We start from the raw sequence: 18579 nt of genomic DNA, 5'->3' as shown, positions 1-18579 counted from the left end.
GTTGCAGATTTGAACGGGAAACGCAAATGACATTGATACCTTTATGTGTGTTTCCCGGGACTTATAGTTATGCACAGAGCCTATACGTTTCAACTCACTTCTTAGTCCTGGAGCGGTACAGTACAGAAAGATAGCCTATAGTCCTGATGTTTTGTTATTCAGCAGTACAAACCCGGCAAAATCCTGTGTCAAAAGAATAACCAACTGAAGAAAAACAAAAACTAAATAAACTTAAAACAGAATAAAATAAACAACAGAAAAACAAACATTTCAAACTACACCCTTCAAACTAGGGCCCTGTGTCTCTGTCTGACAATATCTGGTGTTAGAGCTACGGCCTGACACTAGTCCTATTAGAAATAAGTTATTATAATTACTTATCATAAATAATAACATGTCATGCATACCATTTCAGAGCTACCAATCTCTCTGGTTATCTCTAGTGTTCATGTTGGTAGTACAAGCTGTCACCCTGCCATATGTGCTCTGGCCAGACCTTGTTCTCCATCATCCGCTGTTCTGTCTTCAGTGCCTGTTATCAACACTTCCATTGTGTTCAATTTCTGTTACACTTGAAGGAAAATGTCAAGCAATACATATAATATTTAGCCCCTGTCCCATTCTACTGCATGATGTGTGTGTGTGTGTGTGTGTGTGTGTGTGTGTGTGTGTGTGTGTGTGTGTGTGTGTGTGTGTGTGTGTGTGTGTGTCTGCGTGCGTGCGTGCGTGCGTGCGTGCGTGCGTGCGTGCGTGCGTGCGCGCGTGCGTGTGTGAAACACAGGGTGAAACGTCAAGGTCTGTGAACAAGATACAGTTGCTTTGTTTTAATTATTTTCTTATTTCCTGGGAGAACGTTGATTGTTCTGCCCTCAACACTCTGTCGGGAGGTCAAAGTGCAGGGTCAGCCTCTGGCAAACACGCGCGCACACACACGCGCACGCACGCGCGCGCACACACACACACACACACACACACACACACACACACACACACACACACACACACACACACACACACACACACACACACACACTTTCTCTTACCAGACTAGGCCATCTGCTAGCTTCTCATTATATTAAGGTATTGTAAATAGATGTTTTTATTTTTTTTATTTTAACTAATCTCTATTTTTGGTTGGCAAAATGTTCAAAGATTTTCAAAAATAGCAAATATTGTCAATCTACAGGCTCACAGCAATGTGATGCATTATGAGCTTGCAGAGAGCACTTAATCATAGCACAAGAAAGTCTCTAATAGGGCTTAGGTGGGTAACTGGTGATCTTTGGCTGTGATCTCATGGCTCACTTTTTACCTCCCAGCAGCTGGTCGAGAACCACTGTTGTATTGCACTGGGAATAACAGTATACACAGCATATCAACCAAGGCATGATACTGCCGATTTGTATTTCTATGTTTAAAAAATGATAGCTTTATTTATCTGCCCTGTCATTTTTAAATACGCAACACTTGTTTACTTATCACTTTGGCTCATGGCTTTATTTGATAAAAGAACATTTCTGAGAATCTGAGCTATAGGAAGGTCATCCTTTTTGACGCCAAAGATATTAAAGTACAACTTGTGAACAGATGGTTTATTTCCAGCAGTTGGAGGGGGTGGGGATTCTTGGCAGAATATACTAAAGCACTCCAAGTTCACCTTCAAAGACAATTGTGCTCAATTGGAACTGAATATTTTATACCGGATGTTAGGCCTCCAAATGCTACTTTTACTTGCATTTACACTTTTGAAATTTTATTCTAAAGGCGTTCATTTGATGAAGTACTTCTACTTGAGCATTGTAAGACACTACAAATTTGAATTCATTGTACGGAGTGGAATCCGTTATACCCATCATACATATCTTAACAAATGTTTGAGTGTGTAAACATTTTCAATTGTCAACTTCTTAATATAATATAATACAAAACTGCAATCAATGCGTCTAGTATTCCTGCATTATAAACCAGTCAGAGGACTTTCAAAAAAAATCTTTTAATGGAGGTGATATCATGCACAAAATCAGACATGTCAAAGTGATGAAATAATTCTTAAGGAATGACTAGTTAAAATTATTTCTCTGGAAGCAGTGTTAAAATCCATTTTAAAATGAGATTGATGATCTTTACATTTAACTTAAGTCTACCCAATAAAAACCATGAACACTATCGCCAAATGCTGTCTGAGACATGCAAATGCACAATGTCAGATAAAATGTACATTTAAGTAACATTTGTTACTTAATATGGTCAAATTACATGTTACAACCAGTCCATTTTGTTGTGAGTCTTACCATCCCAGCATCTACATACTTTAGTTTTACAAACTAATCATATTGATTATTCACTGTTACTGTGCTCTAGTTAATTGCAGTGTTTAAACTTACATTGCTGATTGGGATCATGATACTAGAACATGTTCTTACTATAGTCCATAGGTTATTCACTTCACTGTTGTGGAGCAATAGCAGGGAGAAAGGCTGTGGTTCTAAACTAGGTACAAAATGAGTTGCAGCCTATAAGTGTTGATATATTGCTCCTGTATATAAATTTTGTGTTTTTGTTTACATCTATACAGTATAATGAGGCAAAAAAGGAAAAGTATCAGTGAACAGCTGTAGGCCATTATGGATAGGTTCAAAGAGAGGGTACAAATTATATATCCAAATAATATTAATGGTAACAAAACTGAATATGCAAACAATTCTGTTTAGACAAAAAATAATAATCATGGTTGTGGCTCCTGAACCAGTACCTAATTTTTAAAAGCTCTGAATACAGGAGGTCAAGAAATCTCATTGGCAAAACCCCAACCCATAACCCTGACCTTAACCCCACCAAACCCATACCTAAACTTAACCATCCATAACGTAATGCCCAATCTATTTTTATGGTATACCACTGAGTTCTGGCTGTTCACACAATGCATCATGGGTAGGATACTTAAAAGTTCAGGAGCCACTACCCCAAAAAAAGGTATATCCCTACCACGCAATTTTCTTTTAAATAAAGTAAAATACTGTCTGAAGAAAATGGACATAAAGCGTTATCAGGCACTCATACAATATTTATCCCACTCCTTTAATAAGACTGTACATTTGTGCATTTCATAACTGAGTTCAACAAGGTACTTTTCTAGAAGTCAAACATAATTTGTGACAATGTGTGTTTTGTCATACAAAAAAGGAAGAAAAAAAAGCGTATACACCTCACATGTAGAAAAAAGCTTTTCTCCTATTTGAACAGCAATGAAAACAAGTTTTAAGGCGAGACGTTGAACACGGAAATCCAAAGGTTGAGTGTTGACCTGGGATGATCTTTGTTCAGTTCTGGAGCTTGTTGGCGTTTACCAGTTCCATCAATACTCATCAAGAAGACTAGTGTTTTTACCCCCCTCTCCCTCTCCCCTCCATTGGCACTGTCTCAGGCATCTTACGCTGGTTCGGCGGGATTCCATGATGTCACGTCCACGCGTCCTGAGTCATCTGGGAGTCGCCATGTCCTCCTGTAGTTCTTATGCTGGCAGGCTCAGCTTTTTGCCTTTCAGGACTGATCCAGAGATGCAAAGGATTGAAACAAAGTTAATGTGATTAAAGCTGAATTTATACCCCAATCGCACAACGTGTCACGATGCAACGCACTGTTAACTCGAATATCAGATATTTTTGACCAAGTAACACTGTTGTACAACCGAGTGCTCATCACTATACCTGTGGGGGTGTGTGTGTATATGTATGTACAGTATATGGGAATGAATGCAGTGTAATGTTTATGCTGTAATAAAACAGAAACAATATATATTGATTGCAACCAATGATCATTAAATAATAGTCTCAATCTCATTTTGTTATAATGTACGCTAGTATTGTTAGTTCTCTAGAAATTGCTACCTAACCCAATACCTGGACATGAGTGTATGTCCACTCATGTGTTTCTTAGGTGTAAACAGGTGGTACTACATTGGAACTCACTACCCCCACACCACTATGAAGAATGTGAATACCGTAGGCCTATTGCAGGACGAATGCAATGATGGATGCAAGAAGCAGGGAGGGAACCCACCTTTGGTAACATAAAGGTAGAAGAAGTCGCAGTAGAGGATGGTCTGGACCACACCGGCAACGATGGCAATCATGTCAAAGAAGCCCTCGAAATAGAAACGCCAGATCCAGTTGAAGAGATAAAGGGCTCGATAGAGGCCGAGGCAGAACAGGTAGTGGGTCGTGATGGTCTCTGCCTCGCCAGTCTTGCTGATCATGAAAAGTTGGGGCAGGATCGCCACGGACTCCAGGTAGATGGAGAATGTCCATAGGATCTAATGGGAGAGAGCAATTTAATTGTGTTTTTATTTGGGTATATTGAACATTGGAACATATGAATACAATTAAAATTTCTGTCTGGTGTTTAGTCTTCATAATCACAAATTGCACAGGGATGATGACAAATAACTTAATAACTGACACATTTAATAATTTTATACTCTAAAAAATGTTTTAAAAAATAGTGGAAGCACGTCACGCTATTTTTGGAAAATGTTTGAAAAGGAAACATTTACAACATGTAAACGATTATGACGATTATGCAAAGAATTATTACGATTTTCTCAAATAAGTGTGATTATGTAATAATCGTGACAGGCCCAGTTAGGCCTGATTTATAACTTATTGCGTGCCATCGTCGCCACTGAAAATAGATGAACCCCAATCTTCCACCGTAATCTGAAGACTCACCTCTTCAGGCGCCACATCATTCCAGTATATTTGGTGTAGCAGTTGCCCTAGCCTTGACGAAGGCTTATGCAAAGCTTAAAATACAATTTAGATAGCATGTTATGTAGAGAGATGCCAGGTTCATTTGTTGACCTGGCATCCTATAGTTTGTATAGTTTCAATGTACAGATCATATATTTTTTAAATATTATACTGTTAGGACTGATGATAGGTTCTTGGTTTACTTATGATCCTAGATTACTATTTCTATGCATTTGATGCATTACCTCGTGTTTAACTTGCTTACTGTAAATCGCTCTGGATTAAGAGCACTGCTAAATGCCTAATTGTAAATTGTAAACTACACGCGCACAACAGCACATGACGTATTGTGAGCTACTAGTAGATCTTCTATTTTCAGCGAGTGACACAGGTGCGCATTCTGCACAATCAAGTATAAGTTAAGCATTGCAGTGAGCAGCACACATTGAACCTTCACTATTCAAAACAAGCACAGTTTTATGTTTTGATATAAGTCCCTGCCTTTTCATACTGGTAAGTTCACTGAAGCATTAACCCAATAAAACCGGGAAAGCATCTGCATCATTTTAGATTTTTGCGTTGGGTATTCAAAAATAGCAGATATACAAGCTCACAACGCGTCACTTAGTGCCGCGCTGCGAGCTTGTACATCTGCTTTTTTTTTTACATTTTTGAAAAATCTTGAAAGTGTGAGAACTACTGATTTAGAAGGCATTTGCCTCAGGTCTTAATGGGTTAAACTCTGTGACTTTTTGTCCTTGATCAAACAGAAGACCAACCTCGAGCAGAGAAAAGTCATGGTTGATGAGAACGGAGAGGCCCGCTACGGGAACAACCAGGAACTCAATTCTGAAGCTGTCGTGGTTGCCATCATATGTTGCCTTGAATTTCATGTAGATCAGGTAGACTGTGGCATAAGCACAGCCAATGTAGATCACCTGATGAGGAGTAGAGGATGGAAGGCCTTCATGTTATTCATTCTACAGTGTTATGCTTACATATGGAAATGTTATGACCAAATAGTACAGTACGTTGAAAACAACAGCTTGATGATGTATGCAATATAATACTGGAGCCAGGAATACACTGACTAAAAAATCAACTATCATGTAATATGGGAGACAGAAGTCTCAGCAGTCAGTGTCTTTCTGGATTCAGGGAGAGAGCAGTATGTGATTGAGATATATTATCTATAGTAACCCTGCCCCCAAAGGACAAATGGCCGGCTCGGACATTAGTCCTTGAAATGACAGGGAATCTCATCTAGATACAGGGAGCGGTTAGTCAGTTCTCAGTAACTGTCTAGATACCATGAAACAGAAGTCAACCGGAAGTTTACCAAAAATGTAATAATAATAATACTAATACTAATATGTATTATTATTAAGTCTTCTTTTATGGGTATATGGCACAAAATCCTTTCAGATGGGGTCTGCGGCCAAATACAAATCAATATGGGGATCCTTTGACATTAAAATGTTTGAGAACCACAGCTATAACTCCAGGACATTCACATCACAATGTGTTCAATGACCACAGTCTGAACCATGGGGACAAGTGTGCAGACATTTTCAATGGTCAAGAGTTGAGATGCAGCACATCCTTTACCTTCATGGCTGTGTTGTACAGAGAGATGAAGGAGGTGAGGAGATCCAGGTAGCGAGTGGTGAAGACCAAAGCAAACAGGATCTGGCTTTTTCCAGAGATACCTGGAACACAGAAATATAATTTGCAAATGACAAGGTGATACTAGCTACTAAAATGTAAAACCAGCACACAGAATATATCTGATAGATAGACCTTTATTAATCCCTAATACTGATATCTCATTTGATCCCAGGCTATCTTCCTTTCCTCATTCACGTCTCCTTAGTGACCCTTGTAGGAAGGTGCAAATGAATATTCCCGAGACGCCCTCTTCTTTGTACCTTTTCATTTACTGTCAATGTATTTTTTGGGAGAGGGTTGGGTGGGAGGGTTTGTGTTTGTCTTGTGCGTTTGTTTGTTTGTTTGTTTTCTTTCAGAAAACTTGAAGCGTTTCTTTATCGCTGTTCCTTATCATGTAAGCTGTGACAATCCTTCAATAAACATTATGTTAAAATAAAATGAATATTCCAGAGATGCTCGGCAATCTCTATATTTTCCCAGGTTTGTGGGTGAGTATGGTCCACAGCTTGTGTTGGTACTATTTTGTACTCCCAATTGTTTTAACAATGAGTATGGCAGTCTGCCAGGGGATTAAACTATCCGTTAACCACCATATCGTCACAGAGTCAAACCTTTTTAAGCTACCCCTCCCTACTTTGATGGTCCATCACAAATATATGAGCAGCACAATATATGGAGCTGGCATAGCTGTGTTATTACTACATGGCGCTTGATACATTAGCTTTGATGGAAAGAGCAGATGCCAGTGTGCTCTTGCAGAAGTCTATTTACATGCTCTGACAAGCCAGCAAATGCCTTTATCTGGCACATGCTGCAGTTTCATATAATTGGACATTCGGACTTTGCACGACAACTGCATGTTCAGAATCGGACGAACATGAAGGACAAGATAAGAGCCCGAGATCATGAGCTGTTGACCACCATTGGTGTGTTTTAGTTCATACAATGTAAATGTATGTAAGTAAAAGTATCAATACTGGAATATAGAAATACTCTGTTACAACTAAGTAAAAGTCCTGAATTCAACATTTACTTGAGTAAAAGTGCAAAAGTATTGGTATCAAAATGTACTTAAAGTACCAAAAGAATAAAGTACTCCTTATGCAGAATGTACCATTTCACAAGTTTTCAAAATGTATAAAATGTATTAAAATCTTTTGAAAATAGCATTATCTACATCGCGACGCATTGTGAGCTTGTAGATCAACTATTTTCAAATGGCTGAAATGTATATAGGGTTGAAGTGGTTAGTGTTTTGTAATAATAACCAAAATCTACAAAGTAACTAGTGGCTAAAGTTTAAAAATAATCGTAGTGGAGTAAAAGTACAATATTTGCATCTGAGATGTAGTGGAGTAGAAGTCAACAATTGGAAATACTCCAATAAACTAAAAGTCCCTAAAAATGTTACTTAAGTACAGTACTTGAGTAAATGTACTTAGTTACTTTACACCACTGTTGACATCAGAGATCACGAATGTGTGATGTGTGTGAGGCCATTTTTATTTCAGCTCTACTCAACAAAAACCTTTGAAAGAGATATTATACAGATGTGTTCACAGAGCACCACTGCATATGAAACTACAGTGTATGAAATGAGCTAGTTTAGCTACTTCCGTAGCACTTTCTAGAACGCCACGTCAGAGCCAAGACCTAACAAGTCGAACAGCCGATATGAATCGAGTGTCGATATGAGGAGTGATGATGTCAGACAGGTAAAGTATTACATATTAGAGCTTTAATACGTCATCGTCATCCGGTTATTAACACAGTGTCACAACTGTCCCTATGGTGTACTCTCACAGCGATCACATTAGCCACCGGCTCGCATGAGTGAATGAATGAATGCTAAATCTCAGCCAGTCAAACTAGCTAAGATGCTAACTAGCTGCACGGTTTAAAAAAAAGATCGTATAGAGATCGTATAGATCTAATAAGAGATCTTTTTCAACAGATCTAATAAAGAGCTGTAGAGCCAATAACGGTCTTTACCTGCACACGACCTGCTCTTCCATATTTTGAGCAACAGGATGATGATCGCAGCCAGATGAGACAGATCTCCAGTCAGTCTGAACACGTTCATCGTTGCGAAGCTGAGAGAATCAAACAAAATGGCTTGTGGATGGAAAACGTGCTGATGTTTCAGTGGGGATGAGTCTTCCTCACTTCGGGAAACGACCGCGACTTCTAGAAGTTAATGTCTTGTCCTGTTTTTCCAGCAACTTTCTCAGAGCCAGTGGGAGACATCAGACATCACATTGAAAATATGGCGAGTTGCAAGTCGACGTGGAAGGGGGCGTGGCGAAACAAAAAGAAGGCATTCGATTGGATAGAGGCAGTGAGTGACAGCGTTGATGGGCGGGGACAACATATACGTTTATTATAAGTAAGTTGTAACGCTGTGATATTATAATTATAATATAATAATGACTATATGAGGAGACAGACTATATATACTTTATATGGACCCAGAATAGAGGGTGTGTTCCTCAGCAACTAATGGCCTGGGGATCCAAATAAACGATATGCATACAGTATATCCAGAGTTTCTCAGCAGTTTATTATACAGTTATACTTTTGATTGATTGAATACTTTATTAACAGTTTGCAACAGAGGTACGATTTACAATGATTGTTAAAAGGATAAAACAAAACAAAACAAAAGTTTCCAATGTGGTCCTGTGTATTCAATTCATTAAGACATTTAAAGACATACAATAATATACAATAATAAACAAGACATTTAATTATCACTAGTAGCAATGAACCTACAGTAAACATTGGGGGGGGGGGTCATTTCTGAAGTTTTTAGACTATTTACAAATTGCAGACAGGTGCTCTTTTATGGCAGTTTTGAAGGAGGGTAAGGAGTTACACTTTTTGTTGTTTGCCGGAAGGGCATTCCACATTTTTGTGGTTGTGGCATAGCAGTAGAACAAATTTGACCCCATTTTTGTGCCGAATCTGGGTTGAGTGAGATCAGTGGAGCTCCCTCTGGTGTTGTGCCTGTTTGTATCTTTCACATTATTGAAGTAGTCTGACAGGTACATGGGTATTAGCCTGGTAAACCCTCCCTCCGGAAATCTCATTTCCATCACTCCAGGAATCAAATAGAAATGAGATTTCCGGAGGGAGGGTTTACCAGGCTACATGGGTATTGGGTATCCCTGTTTCCTTGCGTATCTTGAAGACCAGGCCCATTGCAAATTGCTCTACTCTGTCCTCTAATAACCTGATAATAACCTGAGCCATCCCATACTGTACTGCACCGGTTCTTAGCATGGTGTTTGGAGACCACCAGGGGTCCAAATGGACCCTTACGCGTCCGTAACTCTGAGAGTGTACACATGGAAACAAATGGACCTCTATGGGTCCATTTTGAGTTAAATTAACACTGTGGATTTTACAGTGTAGATTGGGGTCAGAGAGATTTAAATAAAGGCATCAAATGGGAGTCTATGGCGCCTAATGAATATCAAACTGGTAGATCTTGAAATTAAAAAGGTTGAGACCACAGCTGTACTGTATACATGTATAACACTATGGTCTCTGACCATAGAGGTCAAAGATGTTGCCCAGGGGATGGAAGCATGTACCTGCAACTGTCTTCAACAGTGTTGCTGAGACATTTGAGATTTGATATATTTTCAGTTAATTGCCCAATCCTACCTACGTCATAGCATCAGGGATTACAAAGACAGAGATAACACTGTACATTTTCATGTAACAGAAGTTGCTATGCAATCAGTCTCATGTCACAGAGGTAATAAGAGGGAAGTGACAGTTAGGGAACTTCAGGATGCTGACTTCCTTTTTATTGACTATTTAGAAAGCTCTACGCAAGGAGTCATGAGTTCATTCACATTCTGTCATACTGCAGCAATGAGCTGGTCTGTTTGGCTATCTCTCTCACTCAGCTGCCTACCAGCAGTAGGTAAGATAGGTATCTTATACTGTGAGCTCACACTCATAATCCATCTAGCATTACATACTATGTATTATTACTTTTCTAATTAAAGTACCTAATGAGTTATAATGTAAAGCTGGTACATAGTAACATTCTGGTTAGACAATTGAACAACAAGCATGTTGCTTGTTGCTTTGTGTTTGAGATAAACTGTTCTACTCTATATTATATTTTGATGTAGCGCATACTAGAATGTATTGTTGTACACAGTAAAATCCTTAGTGTTCATGTATCCATTTGTACATTAACTCAGAGTGAACAAATGTAACCAAATGGACCATTTGGTTACATTTATACTCTCTTAGTTAAATGAACACTGTATGTGAATGATATACATTAATGTATACTTCTCACACTTAACAATATCTCTGTTCATTAGTTCCAGGCAGGGTGCTGAACACAGAGAGGTGCCAGTCACTGGAACAGCCAGAGAAGAGGTGGCGGAACAGTGGACAATCTGTTTCTCTTCCTTGCCAGTTGAGTTCGGCCTGTCAGAGTGCTGGCTTTCAGTTCCAGTGGTTTGTTTTCAAACAACAATCCCATCATCAACTCCACTTGACTACCAGTACTACCAGTACTCCCAAGTACAGACTGGACGGAGCATCACTAAACATCAAGTCGCTTAATGTCAATGAAAGTGGGATATACTACTGTGTTGCAGTGCTCAATGGAAAACATGAACCAGGAGCACAGATGATAGGATCGGCAACTACTCTTACAGTGAGGGGTAAGAGTATTTATTGTCCTTCATTTATTTACACAAAGAATGTAAAAGAAAAAAACTGAACACTAAGGAGAAATAGCAAATAGCAAAAGAAAATAAGAAAGAAAATACAAACATTGCATTAATTTGAATATTTAGACATTCACACTCACTTATGATACCTTTGCTTAAAATCTACACACATACATTATTAGCCATAATGTGTGTGTGCAGATTTCAAGCATATTAAACATAATTAACACAGTAACAATATAACTACAAAAATGTAACTTTGACAGACCACACCTTGACATATGTACTCGCACGCACACACATACACACACACATGCATGCACTCATTTCTAATTCATTCAAGTACACAAAAACATGTTCTTCACAAAAAAAACACTCAAAGATAGACACAAAGGACTTTGCTGACCATGAGAAAGTGTTATGATAATTTTATGATGTCAGTCTTGTAAAATTTGTATATTAGTATTAATATATTATTTTCTCATGCTTTTTTTGGGGTGGGGTGCTGCTCTCAAATAGAATCAAGATGAATAAAGGAATCACCACAGTCAAATAAAATATTAGTAACTAAGCATTGGCATAGGAGCGGCCAATACGATTATTTGGTGGAACTGTTTTTATTTTAAAATTGTCCTTTATGCTTTCAGAAGATATGTCAATGGTGATATCCATATCAATATGGCTACCGTTTGCCCTCATGACCGTCTACAGCCTGGCAGTAATCATACTTATTTTTCATAAGAAGGTAATACTTGAACAATTTATGTTTCTTGGATGTTGTATGGCTTTTCCAAGATCTGCCACCGTAATAAATATTCAAACAAGACCTTCCAAACGTGAAATTATGGAAAACAGTCAATCTACTGCATGTATACACTTGTGGTTGAACCTGTTCTCCATATTTCAGAATGGTCATGTCATATGTAGCAGAGGGTCAGGAAGAACAGTTCACCAGGTTTGTGATTGTTTTACGCTTGTTTCCTTTTTATCAAACTGTGGAAAACCCGCTGAAGAAGAAAAAAGAGGAAGATCAAGTCTCTAAAAATCACTAATACGTAGAAACGAATATTTTTTGTATACAATTTGTGGCATGTACACAAATCACAGAATGTGTTACAGTAATTACAGTATCATTATTTCTTAAAAAACAACTTCAAGGTGGAGTGTTAAATAACTAATTGATTATGTCCTATTAATACAGCATGATTCAGCAACAAGAATGCAGTTCCGTGCTGTGGTGCAAGAGTTTAGCAGAGGGAACTTACGGTTTACCCGCCATCAAAAGGACCAGCGAGGCCCCTCTCAAAGCAAGGTGAAATGACAAGCACAAATGTTATTACAGAATGCTGTGGTTTCCCTCTGTAAGACATAGGACACATATCGGAAACTTCTCTGTAGCAATGTCTGTTTCGTTTCTCAGTGAACTTGCAATGTAAACAGTTTACCATTTTATTATTTGATAACTAATCTTATTACAGGCAGAAGATCCACAGTCAAACTCTCCAACTGATGACATCTATCAAAACCTGTAACTGCCAAGCAAGAATATAGGATGACATTGCTACCTTGCCTAATTCTTGGCCGATATGTGAAGAGATAAGTTAAACAGGATCCAAATAAACTGATATGTTAATGTCTTACTGTTAACTCTTCCTGTGTCAAAGACAGTTGACTCAGTTCTTTTTATATACTGTGTATATAGTACACAGTACACACACACACACACACACACACACACACACACACACACACACACACACACACACACTATGTAGATATGTGTGTAATATAAACTTACATGGTTTGTGTAATAAAACAGTATAAAAAATGTATAGTAATTGTCCTGTTACACCTGATCCCTTTATTGTACTTAGAAGTAATCATCACAAAATGGCACATCCATTGCCATGACAGGAGAAAGGCACAATGGAATGCTTACAGTATTCTGTATGCACCCTAAAGTACAGTCCCAAATAAAAGAAATAAAGGAAAATTCCCACTATATACAGTACGAGTGCAGGGTGTAGCCCCCATTATGCTAGCTAGATGACCAATTCATCTCTACCTACTGATGCGTCTGGTGACATTTAAATTAAATGTATGGGTTAAACAATAACTGCATTGCAGAACCAATGCAAAGACTTTATGGTTGTTCTTCATACTGGGACAGTGATACGATTTGGTTTTCAAATCAGTGTGCGTAGGTTTGTTAGCAGCCGTTCTCGCCGCTGTTCTATCCCATATATTGAACTCATATTTCCCCAGACGAGTCAGTAGTCTGAGATCTCTAATGGTCTGGCTACGTGAGACTACCATTAAGCAAACTGCCACACTTTGAAGTAATGTGAGGCAATCAGACTTTCACAATCTGTCTGCTTGTTAAGACATCTTGGTGAGTCACACTTTTACAATCAAATCATCACAGTTAGTGCACTGATTGTTAAGAGGCATGACAGGTTGATGAGCTATTACTCAGTAAAGAAAACTTTTTGATCCCATTTTGTAAACCCTGGCAAAAGTTCACTTGACTGTTATCTGTTTTTCTCAATCCTGAAAAGTCCTCAAAACAACACACAACGTGCTGTCCATCTTATCTTCGTGTTCAACACTAAACTGACTCCCAACACCAAAGCCAACAGAATCCGGATATCCAAACAGTTTTGTTGGACTGACAGGTTGTCAAAGTTAGCCGTCCATATACTTTGTGTCAACTGTATGACTGTTACGTATGGAGAATGGCTTCCAGGCCAGGGCTTGTAGAACAGCAACACACATGGGCACCAGACACACTAAGTAGAACATGGCCCCATGCAGGTCTTCCAATGCACTGAGAAGAAGAATGAACAATAATATAAATGTGTACTTATTCATGTGGACCAAATATTTGTATGTTGAATATCATTTAGAACTGCAGTGGTGAAAGTGTATTTATATTTCATAACCTTTTTTGTTTTTCCTATAGCCTAGTTAAAATTACATTCATCCAATATCTGTTTTATTCTTTTCTCATTCAAAATTCAAACGTTCATTTATAGGAACAAATTAAACACACCCAATAGTATAACTTAAAATAAACCTTATCATGCGATGTTGCTTATTTTAAATAATTATTTCCTCAGTGCTCAAATGTTTATTTTTCCATCACTAGGGGGCACAAATAGCTAAACAGCTGCACAAAGTCACTTCACAGAATGAGGATCTATATACTGTAAATAGGCTAACAATACACTGAGGTGAGGTAAAGAATGAGGAAATGTGTTGTCATTAGAGCATGACAAACTAATCCTGGATGTCTGAGCCCAATATTCTCAATTGTACAGTGTGTCTCCCAAACAGCAACTGCAGTTAGACCAGTTAGTTCAGACTGAAATGAAAGAGAATTGCCATTGAGATGTAGTCTTTACCTTTGATTTGAAGTGCTCCCTGCCTCTTTCAGCTCTTCATAGCCAAACTGGTTGAGAATACTAACCACCAGCATAGGTGCCAGCGATTGGGCAGGTTTAGTGAAAAGTGCATTTGTTCCAAACACCATAGAGGAGAGGGGAGAACTACAGAGACAAAACCAAAATAATCATATTAAAATATTGAATCACTATTTAAATAACAGTTCAGTTCCAATGACTGCCAAATATCATCATTACTGCATATTAAGGGATTTGATGTTTAAGAATACTGCACACTTGCATAAATAAATGTTTTAGCAAGGTACACTGGAAAGAAACCATGAAGGAACAAATAACTAGAACTTTATTCAGACGTTTGATCCACCAAGGATCTTCCTCAGCTTTGGATTTCATGTTGACATCTAAACAAATTCAGGGCAGCCTATTGACATTTTGCATTTTATGCTTAATTTATACTTATTGCGCACTGGTGTCACACACTGCAAATAGCAGATCTACAAGCTCACAAGCTACGAGCTTGTAGCTCAGCCATTTTCGGCACGTGACTCAGGCATGCAACTAAGTATAAATCAAGCTTTACTGTAGGTGCACCTGGAGTTATAATGTCTTTGCCAATAAGTGGTCAAACCAAACGGTATGCTCTATTTGTGTTGGATGACTGGACTACACAGTGTACTGACATACCAGGACATTATCTGTCTTTTTTTCTTCTCCTTTTTTCGTTTTTACCTGCGCTTGTACCTCTGTAGGTCTGAGTCAATTATGTCAGCCAGAGGCAGACAGAATAGACTGAAGGTCGCCTGAGTAATGACCCTGTATAAAGAATACAAGAGAGAGCAGATATATTGATTTGTTACAACATGTGATATAAAACTCATGGCATTAAAGAAAGATTAAACACTTGAAATGACATATATATATAATATAGTAATGTTTATAAATTGTAACTGTAACATGTAAAACACTGCAAAATATATGACATTCAGTAGAAATGGTGTAGTCTCTTACATGTTAGCAATGAGGAAGAATGCTAGTATGTAATAGTAGTGAGGACCCAGAGCCAGCATAACCACAGCCATTCCTGCCTCCACGTAGAAGCTTAAAAGAATCATCTTGTAGTAGCCAAGACTATGGAGTAGATTTTGGAGACAGAGGACTAATATCTAGGGTTGAGAAAAGGGTTACATTATAAAGTGAGTCACAGAGATTTACAAATGCATCCCCAATGACAAATCTGTACATTTCAAATAGCACTTGAACAACATTTAATATCGTAAAAAACTACAGTAGGGCTGTGCTGCACAATACCTGTGGGCAAATGAATCCAGCTCCATACATTAAACTCTTAGCCAATGACGGCAGTGCATCGGGGGGAATTAGATGCTCAGCATATATCATGGTGAAGTTATTACAGAAAGCCACCATGAAGACCTGGAAAAAGTTCATGACCACAAAGAGCTGGAAGTCCCTGTTGGTCAAGATCTGCTTCGACATAGACATGACGGCGGAGAAGGAGAGCGCTGATTCGCCAGCAGCCTCGTCAACAGACCCAGTGGATCCTTTGTTATCAAAGCGACTTTCACTGTGGAAGCCTGTATAGAGCATGCAGCCACACGCCAGGATGGCTACCAGCACAGTAAACCATTGGAAGGCTGGGAAATCATCCATGTTGTTGGAGAGGAGCCCGCAGAACAGCACACTGGAGGAACCAATGAGGGATGCCACCTGAGAATGAAGAATGAAAGGAGAATGCATGGGCTAAAGTTCGCTAAACTAAAGGACACTAGATTCTAAAATTGAGATATTAATGATATCTTTACCACTATTCAACCACTTGAACCCTAGCATTCCTATTCGGGCGTGTCATGATAGGCAAACATTCAGCAAAAATAGCAGATCTACAAGCTTACAACATGTTGCAACGCATCATCTTGTGAGCTTGCAGATTGCCTCTTTTGGGCAAAGAGATTTGGTGTAGAGGTAAACAAGGAGGGGCCTGGGGGACTCTGATCAACGAAGTAGGGTTTGAGTGGTTAAAGCTGCAATCCACAAGAGTTATGTCCTACCCAGGATTCTAACCCAGGCCTCCGAAATTTCTACTGCTAAGCTAAGACAGAAAGCCTGTTTGGGCAGGGGAGATATTTAGCTTTGAGCTTCATGCAATACCTCTTGTCAACCAGTGGTGGTTTACAGGGGCCACAGGATCCAGATTTCTAAAAACAGAAGAGCAGGTAGACCACCTCCAACCACTACAGTTGTGTTAGTTATAGTCTAGCATACAGACTGGTTAAAATAACGTTTTATTCATACACAAAAGTTGTGGATTGCAGCTCTAAGTGATAAATTCAACAATGAATCCTTGCTCCCTTGCTTACTTGGTTGTACTTGATGAGTCGTAGGCGACTCTGATGGTGGCCGGAGATTTCAGCGAACAGGGCGCACTGTGCCAACAGCACAAACGTCAACAAGCCATCGAACGCGCAGAGCGCCACCGTCAAGTGGAGGCCGCTCATCCAGTCGCCGGGGGTGTACGTCCGCCATGGGAACCAGGCCAGCAGAAAGGCCAGGGAGTAGAGGGGAGCTCCGTATAGGATGGACAGGCGTCGCTGCGAGCAGCAGGGAACACGGGAGTTGTCTTGCAGGTAACCGAACAGGGGGTCATTCACTGCATTCCACACCATGTACACGATCTGTGAGAGGGGAAATGATACCAAAATGAAGCGTCCAGCCAGGTGTGTCCATATTTGTATTTCAAGACATTTTGTGAATGCTGTGCATTGAGTTAACTTTCCTATGCACATCTAGTATTTCCCTACGCACACATGTGTGTTCATTTATCCATTTGTGCACTCAGTCTTAAATGAACACAGCACTTCCGGTGTGTGTACTCACTTGTGACTGGTGAAATGCTCCCTCTGATATCTTGTATTTGTTGAGGAAGAGTTTGACATAATAGAAGCTGAAGATACTGTTCATCATGCCAGCTCCAAGAGTGGTCATGGAGTAGGACACTGCTGCAGGGTGGATTCCAAAGTTCACCAGGTGACGCTGAACTCCTCCTCCGTAGGTGCGTGCACCTGAGGCTGGTTTCTCCACGGTCATGGTGGTCCAATTAAGCGAATACTAGGTTACACCAAGTTATGTAGGCTACTGCGACGGGCCGATTCCACACAGCTGCTTTTTTAACACATCTGTAACGAAGCTTAAATTAGTTGAAACAGCCAGATGACAGTGAAATACCAGCAGTGGTGGAAGAAGTACTTAAAAGTATCAATACTGCAATGTAGAAATACTCTGTTACAAGTAAAAGTCCGGAATTCTAAATTCGCTTGAGTAAAAGTACAAAAGTATTGGTATCAAAATGTACAAAATGTACCAAAAGTAGAAAGTACTCATTATAAAGAATGTCCCAGTTCACAAGCTTTCAAAGGTATAAAAATCTACTGAAAATAGCAGAGCTACAAGCTCACAATGCGTGAGCATCGCAACGCATTGTGAGCTTGTAGATCAGCTATTTTCAAATGGCTGAAATGTATATAGAGTTGAAGTGGCTACTGTATGTTTTGTAATAATAATCAAAATCTAGATACTGTTACTGTTGTAAAATTGTACTTAAGTACAGTACTTAAGTAAATGTACTTAGTTACTTTACACTACTGAATACCAGCACCAAAATGTAAGTACAAATATGTCAATTAACACAGTATAGTCGCGTACTTTCAGCTGTTGCATCTTCAGCATCGGTTCATTTCGCACATTAAGTGGAAGGTAAATGACTATAGCATAACCTCAAGACCTTGATGACTGCTGTCACAAATCAGGCTTTAAATGTGTAATAATCATAGAGTTATTATGGGAAATAACTTACAATAATCCGGTCTAACATCAATTAAATGCAGCGCCGCGTCCCAGTCCAGTCAAACTCCATTCCTCTGTAAATGCGGAAATAGGCGGGACTACAGGACATAAACATTGATCAATCGGATCAATTCACTTTGCCAGGTTACATATCCGCTAATCAGCGGATACGGAAAAGGTCTGTGTTCGTGCATGTAT

At 39.1% G+C, this 18579-nt stretch overlaps 3 protein-coding genes across 4 annotated transcripts; 1 reads left to right on the top strand and 2 right to left on the bottom strand.

Moving 5' to 3' along the window:
* Positions 1-1974: 1974 nt before the first annotated feature.
* LOC308097900 (ER lumen protein-retaining receptor 2-like) lies at positions 1975-8690 on the bottom strand. The gene is made up of 5 exons (XM_080446017.1): positions 8409-8690; positions 6357-6457; positions 5528-5686; positions 4060-4312; positions 1975-3546 (listed from the first exon to the last, which is right to left on the bottom strand). The coding sequence occupies exons 1-5, from the start codon at positions 8497-8499 to the stop codon at positions 3512-3514; spliced, it is 639 nt and encodes a 212-aa protein (XP_080302143.1). The 5' UTR covers positions 8500-8690; the 3' UTR covers positions 1975-3511.
* A 1565-nt stretch (positions 8691-10255) lies between these two features.
* Positions 10256-12773, top strand: LOC308097898 (uncharacterized protein). 2 transcript variants are annotated; one of them, XM_080446015.1, is made up of 6 exons: positions 10256-10350; positions 10763-11110; positions 11770-11864; positions 12027-12074; positions 12321-12431; positions 12598-12773. In XM_080446015.1, the coding sequence occupies exons 1-6, from the start codon at positions 10266-10268 to the stop codon at positions 12649-12651; spliced, it is 741 nt and encodes a 246-aa protein (XP_080302141.1). In that variant the 5' UTR covers positions 10256-10265; the 3' UTR covers positions 12652-12773. The 2 variants fall into 2 exon arrangements, with proteins under 2 accessions (XP_080302141.1, XP_080302140.1); XM_080446014.1 differs by having other exon boundaries at positions 11767-11864.
* A 165-nt stretch (positions 12774-12938) lies between these two features.
* Positions 12939-18468, bottom strand: mfsd13al (major facilitator superfamily domain containing 13a-like). Its single transcript, XM_080446013.1, has 8 exons — positions 18392-18468; positions 17416-17714; positions 16899-17213; positions 15832-16248; positions 15532-15686; positions 15253-15336; positions 14524-14667; positions 12939-13946 (listed from the first exon to the last, which is right to left on the bottom strand). Exons 2-8 carry the CDS (start codon positions 17623-17625, stop codon positions 13805-13807), a joined length of 1467 nt encoding a protein of 488 aa, XP_080302139.1. The 5' UTR covers positions 17626-17714; positions 18392-18468; the 3' UTR covers positions 12939-13804.
* Positions 18469-18579: the final 111 nt, after the last annotated feature.

The sequence above is a fragment of the Gymnoscopelus braueri genome (assembly GCF_963280865.1).
Source record: "Gymnoscopelus braueri genome assembly, chromosome: 13".
NCBI classification, from domain to species: Eukaryota; Metazoa; Chordata; class Actinopteri; order Myctophiformes; family Myctophidae; genus Gymnoscopelus; species Gymnoscopelus braueri.
The sequence above is the reverse complement of the archived record's forward strand: the minus strand, read 5'-3'. Positions and strand labels throughout refer to the sequence as shown.